Below are 8,275 nucleotides of genomic sequence, written 5' to 3'. Positions count from 1 at the left end.
ACCTGCAGCTGCACCCGAGTGGCCGCGTCAACGGCAGCCTGGAAAACAGCGCCTACAGTGAGTGTCGGGCCCGCGGCGCGCCAGCGGGGTCCCCGGGGACGGGCGCCTGGGAGGGGGTGGCGCGCCAGGGGTGCCCGGGGTAACGAACCGGAGGGCGCCCGCCGGGGTCCCCTGCTGTCCCCTTGCGTCGGGGAGAACAGCGCGAGGGGAGCTGGGGGTCTCAAGTCCGAGGGGACGCGCGGTTGGCGGCCCCGGGGCTCCCCGCTCGGCTGGATTCGGTGGCCCTGGCAAGTTCCAGCCCTTTGAGTTTTTCGGAGAAAAGGCGCTGGACGAGGCATTTATCATCTTTATTATTTTGACGACTTGTCCTCCTCCTGCCGACCCCGGGGCGCCGCGCCGGCCCCTCCGCCCTCCTTGATCGCTGCCGCCCAGGTGGCGGGCCTGAGCCGCGGCCTCCACGCGGAAGACCCTCGGGACAGAGCGGGGCTCCTGGGTTGCGGCCGCTGCGGGTAGAGAGCCATCCCTCCGGGTCAGGCCGCCACCCTCGCGCCTTCGCCCTGGGCCGCGGAGCGAAAGGCAAGGTGGGCGCGCCACTTCGGGGTGGGGGGCCGCCGGTACGAGTTAGGCGCAGGGAGGGACGTCCGCCTGGGTCGGGGGCACAGGTATGCTCCCGCCCCGCCCCACAGCCCGAACCGTACTGGGAGCTGCAGGGTTTGGCTCCTCTGGCCGCGGGACCCCTGGCTCCTGCTGAGCCTCCCTGAGAGGAGCGCGAACCCAGCGCCCTGAAGCGGCTCGGCTTGGCGCAGAGCGGGAGGCCCAAGCTCGGGGCGCGGCAGGAGCGCAGTGCGGAGCGTGGGAGCGTGGCCAGGGTCCGGGGCTCCTTCGCGGCATCCCGGGGCGCTCGCCCCCGCTCCGAGGGTAGGAAACCGTGCGGTGGACTGAAGGCGGCGACGGGAAACCGCTGCTTCCTCTAGGAATGCCGCAGCGCCAGAGAGGGCGTCGTGGGAGGACGCCTCTGGAGCCAGGGGTTGCGGACGAGCTGCGGCGTGGCCGTCCCCGTGCGCAGGCTGGGGCTGCCGCAGCGCCCGTGCTCCTCTCACAGGATCACCCCGGTGCTCTCCAAATCCAGTCTCCTTCTCGGAGTCACAGAGCATCAGAATTCTCGGGGGTATCCAAGGCCGGCAGCCGGGAGGTCGAGGAGGGCGCCCACGTCCGCGGCAGCCCCTGTCCCGCAACCAGACGCGCGCTTCTCTGGTGCCCCAGTGGGCGGGCGCCTCGGAGTCTGCCCAGCCTGCGTTCCATGGACGCTGGAGGCCGGAAGCCTGCGTCCGGTGCACCTAGCACCTCGGGTGGCCGCTGATCTGGGCCCTGTGATTGCTGCCGTGCTGGGGGCCAGGGGCACGCCCAGAGAGGCCCCCCCCAGGGCATCGCTGACGCTCCAGCGCCCCTTGGAGCCCTTTTGGGGAGACAGTGGCCCCTCTGGGGCCTTTGTTGCAGGACCTCCGGTGAAAAAGCACTGCAGTGTCCAGAAGGAAGGTTAGGGGAGGTTGAGACTTCCTTACATGCAGTGGGGAGTGGGAGAGCCCAGGGCACCTCCCCTCTGCAAGGTCCAGCGTCTAACCCCTCTTCCTGCTAAGATCCTGTATCCCGCTTGGACCCGGCCCTGGACTATTATCTCCTGCCCAGGTCCATTGCCAGTAAATTTGGGTGGCCCCCCTCAAAGCACTGCGTGGATTATAGTATCCCCTGGCTTCAAGGGCCGCAGCTTCACCCCTCCCCCAGACTCCTCTGACCCTTAGTAGGGGAGGTGCAGTTGGAGAGCTCCAGCAGGGTGTCTGCAGCCCAGGTTCAAATTCCAGCTCACAGGGGTATGTGTGGTCTTGGGAAAGTCACCTAGCCTCAGCAGTCTCAGCTCTCCTGTCTGTCAGATCACCAGACTGGCTTGCAAGGTGCTTGAGAGGTTCCAGCGAGCTCCGCATGTGCAAGGCCTTGGCCCCTGGCCGTCAGCACATGGAAACGTTCATTGTATTACTTCCCTCCCGTGTTTGAATTCTTCTCCTTGGAGAAGCCTTCTCTGACGCTCCCCTTGCTCCGCCTCCCATCCAGTGATTTCTTCTTCCCCTGAACTTCCCAAGTCGCCCCCCCCAACCCCCAAGCGTGTGTCGCCCTCCCCTCACCCAGCCCGCGTGCTCAGCCCTCGGCACTGCACGGTGTGGGAGGTGCGGGTGTGATCAGCCTTCGCCACTCTTCCCAGGTATCCTGGAGATGACAGCGGTGGAGGTGGGCATCGTGGCCATCAAGGGGCTCTTCTCCGGGCGGTACCTGGCCATGAACAAGAGGGGGCGGCTCTATGCTTCGGTGAGTCCGAGCTCTCCTGTGGGCACGCATGCGTGGGGCAGCCGTCTCTCTTGGACATCTAATCGGGGGACGGGGATGTGGGCGGTATAAAGCTTTGTCTAGCGGCTTGGGGACCTGCAGGACCCCAGCTGGGACCCAGTGCTGTTTCAGCCGCTTCTCTCGGAGGTGGCTGCCAGTTCGGTTGGCTTGAAGCATGGCCCACGGGGAGGACCCCACTGGGGTGAGACTGGGCTTATGTTCTCCAGTGCCATTGGGTTAGAAAATGCCCCTCCAAACATTTTCTGTTCCCCACTACTGCCCTACCCTCAAGGTCGCTGAGAGCAAGGCAGAGATTGCCCCCCCAAGTTTCCACTGATATAACTTGAGCCATACTCAAGTTTCCACTGATATAACTGGACCCGGTGAGCCTTGGGGTGCAGTGTGACTGTGTATTGGGCAAGGCTTTTCTGTGGGCCAAGCAGAGTGCTCCTGGAGGGAGTAGAGAGGGAAGCAGGACCCGGCACAGCCAGTTCTCTCCAGGGTGGAAAAGCAAGAGCTGTTAGCTCTTAGGACCCAACGTAGAGGAAAGGACACAGGAGGACCCGTGTCCCAGGCACACAGATTTGGAACCCAGTCTGTATACTGCTTGGGGGCCCCGCAACAGAAGAAGGGTACTGTGACCCTGTGGCATTGGCAGTGTCCTTCCCCCAAGTGCAGGGGCGGGGATCATGGAGTAAAATGCATGTAACCAGGGAATCTGCTACCTGCAACTAGTCCTTACTGCAATTCGCCTGATACCCCCTTGGGCAATGAGAGGTTTTCCATCCGCAGGGAACCTAGACAACACAGCCCCAGGACCATCTCCCCGCAGCCCCCTCTCTCCATGCATTCTCTTTGCAGGGGACACATGCCAGCCTCTCCTTGCCCATTTGGAAGTTGGGCAAAGTGTGGTCAGGAAGAGTTGCTGGAAAACACTCCTTTAAGCTGCTTATTTTATCATGGGATTTTTTTTTTAACTCTTTTGCTATTTTGCTAAAGGGAATGCAAAAGTTGGAGATTTGCCCGGACTGGAATGCCCCCATCAGAAATGCCCACCTCTCCCTAATGACGCTCTCCTAAAATGTCACCTCATTGGGAAGGTACCTCTCCACCAGCTTCCTCCCCACACCTTCGTCATACTCACCATGCTGCCTGTAGCCAGCCACCTGCCCACCCTCCCTGCACACCCCCTGCCTGGTCCCCTGGGGTTCAGAGCCAGCTGGGGGCGCAGCCATGCCGGCCACCTCCACACTGCCCCAAGCCGGCTTTTCTGGAGCAGCTCCCAGTCCCGGCAGAGCCTGAGAAGAAAGCTCAGGGTCCCGGAGGTTGAGGTCTCGTAGCGACAAGTAGAGTCTCAGCAGGGGGCACCAGGGGTGCAAGTGACTGCGGGGGAGGCCCTGTGGAGCACAGGGTCTGGAGTGGGACAACAGGGCCCAGAGAGGCATTGGGAACTCTTGCCACCGTGAGACTCGCCCGGGGCTGCGTGGTGTCTGTGACCCGGGCCTGAGCAGACGCCTTCCTCCTGATCATCCTGAGCTCTCTAGAAGCCCCTACAGGGTGTGAGCTCTGTCTCTCCTGGGAGCCCCCTCTGGGGGGCCTGCGCTCTTCACTCTTTGAGGCTCACAAGACTGGGTCCCTTCAGTTGTCCCACAATGAGAAAGCCTACCCTGTGGCTTCCTGGTACCTGGGCCTCAACCATGGGACAGAGAGACCGGGGAGAAGAGCCTGCTTGGCCCCTGAGCTCCTGCCCGTCCCCTGAGTGTGGGGACCAGACACTAATGTAGCCGCCTGGCATGGGGGTCTGCTCTGAGCCCACCCACTCACCCCCAGACTGTCCCTGACCCCTACATTATGAGGGTTTGAGCACAGACCAGAACAGCACTGTAGCCCTCTGGGATTTGGGGTCTGCCACCACCCCAGGCCTGGTCTGTGTCAGTGGCACCTGTACTGTGACCCAGGGCATTCTGGGCATCCCCGAGGGTTGGGACAGCACAGAGGGGTTGAGGTTACAGGGAGAGGCAGCTCCCTCTTCCAGCCGAACGGGAGGCCCCCACCCTTCCCTCTGGACGTATACATCATCTGGGAAGAGGTGTTTGGTGCTTGACCATCATGCGTCCTACGGCCCTTCCAGGTCACAAGCTGTCCCATTAGTGGGTCCGGCCCCGACCAGCCTGTGACCCCCTGAGAATGGGCCCGGGGCTCTTTGGGCCTCCTGCACTCAGTAGCAGCCCCCTTTCCCCTCTGCAGATGGAGACAGACCATGAGGGCCTCAGTTTCCTTCTGCCCAGCTCCCCCTGCCCCCCAGCCCTGCCCCCGGCACCGGGTGAGGAGGGAAGCCCCAAGGGTGCTTGGCATGCCTACCTGCCTACAGGTCAGACTGAAGCCTCACCTGGGTTGGTGTAAGTCAGACTCACCCCCTCCCGACTTGGGGGTGCCCCACTTAGGTGGCCCAAGGGACGTTGGTGAAAGCCCCTGGAGTTACGAGTCTGTGCCTCTCTCCCTCTGGATGCCTGTCTCTGAGAAGGCAGAGACCCAGGCCCAGCCCACGCCTCCCAGCCTGTCCCAGGCCCACACCGGTCCCCGTTCACCTCTGTAGGCAGCAGTCTCCTCTACACCCCACTTGTGCGGGGCCCCCCACCCCTGAGCCGCCCTGACAACAGCGGTGTCTGTGCCCCTGCTGAGCACAGGCTTCTGGCTGAGCTCCTGGCTTCTGCTCCGTGTGTCGGGCAAGGACAGCGAGGCCAAGACAGCCCCTCTCAGAGTTCAAGGCCCAGAGCCAGGACCTAAACTCAAGTTTAATGGAGAAGCCAGGCTCGTGAAAACCCAGCCATATCCCAACGTTCATTTCTTTTCTGTTTCATGCACATTTTCCAAAAGCTGTCTGGGGTACCGTCCTCTTCCTGTGTCCAGACATCCTGCCGATGTCCCCACCACCAGCAGAGACTGAGGGCAGGCCCCGTCTCTGCTCTGCTGAGACCGCCACATGTCCTTGTGCCAGGACACCCCCCCCAGTCAGTGCCCAGGGAGGGGGACAGAGCTGGGGAGGACTCTTCTCAGGTGCTCAGGAAACCTTAGCAGAGGAGCTGAACCCTTGAGCTGAACCCCGAAGACGGGGTTCACCAGACTTAGAGGGAGGACAGGCACAGCGTAGGCATGGGTGTCATGGGTCAGGTAATTGCTGGACTGGGCAGGAGGGAGGAGAAGAGGGACATCTGGTGAGGGACAGTCGGTCCCCAAGACCCCGGGCCCCAGCCTGTATGGGGGCCTCCGTGGGAGCCTCTGTGGCCTCCGTGGCCTCTCCAGCAGCTGACCGAGGCCTTCTGCCCCCCACAGGAGAGCTACAACGCCGAGTGTGAGTTCGTGGAGCGGATCCACGAGCTGGGCTACAACACGTACGCCTCGCGGCTGTACCGCACAGTGCCCAGCGGCCCGGGGGCCCAGCGGCAGCCCAGCGCCGAGAGACTGTGGTATGTGTCCGTGAACGGGAAGGGCCGGCCCCGCAGGGGCTTCAAGACGCGCCGCACCCAGAAGTCCTCCTTGTTCCTGCCCCGCGTGCTGGACCACAAGGACCACGAGATGGTGCGGCTGCTCCAGAGCGAGGCCGGGCTCCGCAGTGGCCTGCCCGGGCCCCCCGGCAAGGGCACCCGGCCCCGGCGGCAGAGGAAGCAGAGCCGGGGAGGCCGTGTGTAGATCGCCAGGCCCGGCGCAGCCAAGGCCGACCACGTTCTGGCCCCAGGCGGGCTCCCGGCCCGTGGCTAGCCCAGCAGGTGCAGGGAGGCCACCGGTGCGGCTCGATTCTCTCAAAAGGGGTCAGATCAGAAGGGAATCGGGGCTCAGAGGGAGGGCTGCTTTAAATCCGCACCCTTGCGGGCTGGGCTTCCGTGGGCCAGGAGCCACCCCTCGCCCATGGGGAAAACCGACCAATGCGCGGGGCTTCCAGATGCCTGAGGAGCCTCCCTGCAGCTCGGCTGCGGGACTAGCGGGCGTTTGTGTAACCGAAACATGAAAGTATTTTATTCTACTTTGTTATTTAATAGGTTATAACGCGGCCCGAGGAGACATTGAAGCGTATTTACTTGTGATGATAGCAGCGTCTGTGCCAAATCACTGTGTTACAATGTAAGACTGTATTCTGAGCAATTAAGCGAAAAATGCATTTTAATCCGCTGGTTTGGAAAGTTGCTATTTTTTGAAACCAATAGATGGTTTGTGTGCATGGAAAGAAGAGGCTACTGTGTGTGTGTGTTCCTGTTCTGGCTGGACTGTGTGTATGGGTGTATACGCACACGTGAGTGGGGGGAGGAGAGAAACTGGTTTACTTTGGTGAGAACTCCAAAACAGTTCCCCCCACTGTGCAGCTGTGTGTTTCTTCGGGGACAGCTTTGAGCACCTGTGTTATGCGCCAGGTACGACTCTCCCTGAGCTCCTTTATCCTTAACAACCCGCCACCAAAGCCTTGAGCATCCCTGTCTTTGCCTAAGAAAGCAACCTTGGAGGCTTAGGGAGGAGACATGGTTTGCCTGGGTCTGCAGCCAGTGGGTGGCCAAGCTCTGTCTTGGTCCGGGTGCCTTCCCTGCCCCCCCCACTACACCTGCTCGCCCGACACTGGCGGTGGGTGGGATGACCTGAGTGAGAGCCACAGGGCATGGGCAGAGGCTCACTGTCTTGGACTTTGCAGGTGGCGCAGGGCCCGGATGTGGGATAGGACAGCAGGCACCACAAGGGCCCCATGTCACCGATGAGGAAGCAGGTTCAGGTGGGGAAACTGCCCGGGGGATGTAGTTGGAGGGACGTGGCAGAGTCATACCCACCAGCCCGCCCTGCGACACTACTGACGGGGGCTCCCTGAAGAATAAAGGAGACGTTCGGGCGCTGGTGGTTAAAACGGATTGGAGAGGAGAATGTTTTCTGCAGCTGGCAGGCTATGCTCGGCTCAGTCCTGACCCCTCTGCAGCCCAAGCAGCTTCACCTGGGCCTGGGTTAGGAGGGAGTGCCAGTTGAATTGCATCTTCTGATGTTCACCTCAGTTAGGGGGACTTACTCGGGACCTCAGAAGGTGGCCTTATTTGGAAATAGGGTCATTGCAGATGTAATCAAGCAGCGATGAGGTCCCACTGGAGTAGGGTGGGCCCCGATCCAGTGTGACTGTGTCCTTGGAAGAGGGAGAAATTTGGAGACACAGTTGAACACAGGGAGATGCCATGTGAACATGGAAGCAGAGACAGGGTGCTGGCTTCACAAGCTGGAGGGAATGGCAGAGATAGCTGGCAAACCAGCAGTCGCCGGGGCGGAGGGCTGGCACAGACTCGCCCTCCTGGCCTCCGCAGGAAGCAGCCCTGGGTCTTGGACTTCCAGCCTCTGGGATCTGGGAGACAGTCAGTTCCTCCTCTTTAAGCTGCCCTGTCTGTGGGACTCTGTTATAGGGACTTGGCAACAGGAGTCTTCGCTGCCTGGCAACTTGGGTGGGCCCCCAAATGAGGGGACCCTACTTCCGTCAATTGATAGGGAAGGTGTAAGCCCCCAGGCTAAAGGCCTTGGCCCCCCGGCAAGGGCTCAGGAGGGCAGCAGCTGTGAGGGGTCCACCACGCTGCTGACACCAGGCCCCTCTAACTGGGCTTTGGGGGGCCTGGGGTGCTAAGGATGGGGCCACAGAGGGCTTTGAAGGGAGACCTGCACAAGCAAGCCCATCCCTTTCTCCTCTTCAACCCCAGACGCTCTCTCCAGCCAGTTTAGTGTCTTCTAAGCAGTGAGAATGAACCCCAAAGGAAAGAAGGATTGAAGATCAGTTTAAAAGCTCGTAGGTAAATGCAGTGGAATCCAGCCCCATCCCCCAGTCGGTAAGAGCTGCTGTGTGCAGGGACTGAGGAGATGGCCTTGTACCCAAGAGCACCCTGGGGGT

General features: G+C 61.6%; 1 protein-coding gene across 1 annotated transcript in view; it reads left to right on the top strand.

Annotated features, from left to right (window-relative positions):
* The window catches only part of FGF3 (fibroblast growth factor 3), an 8,308-nt gene extending 2,242 nt beyond the window's left edge, over positions 1-6,066 (top strand). Inside the window, exons 2-4 of the mRNA XM_034644847.1 lie at positions 9-57; positions 2,255-2,358; positions 5,710-6,066. Coding sequence (XP_034500738.1) covers positions 9-57; positions 2,255-2,358; positions 5,710-6,066 — 510 coding nt within the window. The remainder of the gene's footprint in view (positions 1-8; positions 58-2,254; positions 2,359-5,709) is intronic.
* Positions 6,067-8,275: the final 2,209 nt, after the last annotated feature.

This window comes from Ailuropoda melanoleuca, chromosome 16 (assembly GCF_002007445.2).
Source record: "Ailuropoda melanoleuca isolate Jingjing chromosome 16, ASM200744v2, whole genome shotgun sequence".
Lineage (NCBI taxonomy): Eukaryota > Metazoa > Chordata > Mammalia > Carnivora > Ursidae > Ailuropoda > Ailuropoda melanoleuca.
Note: the sequence above shows the minus strand (reverse complement) of the source record. Positions and strands in the feature narration are given on the sequence as shown.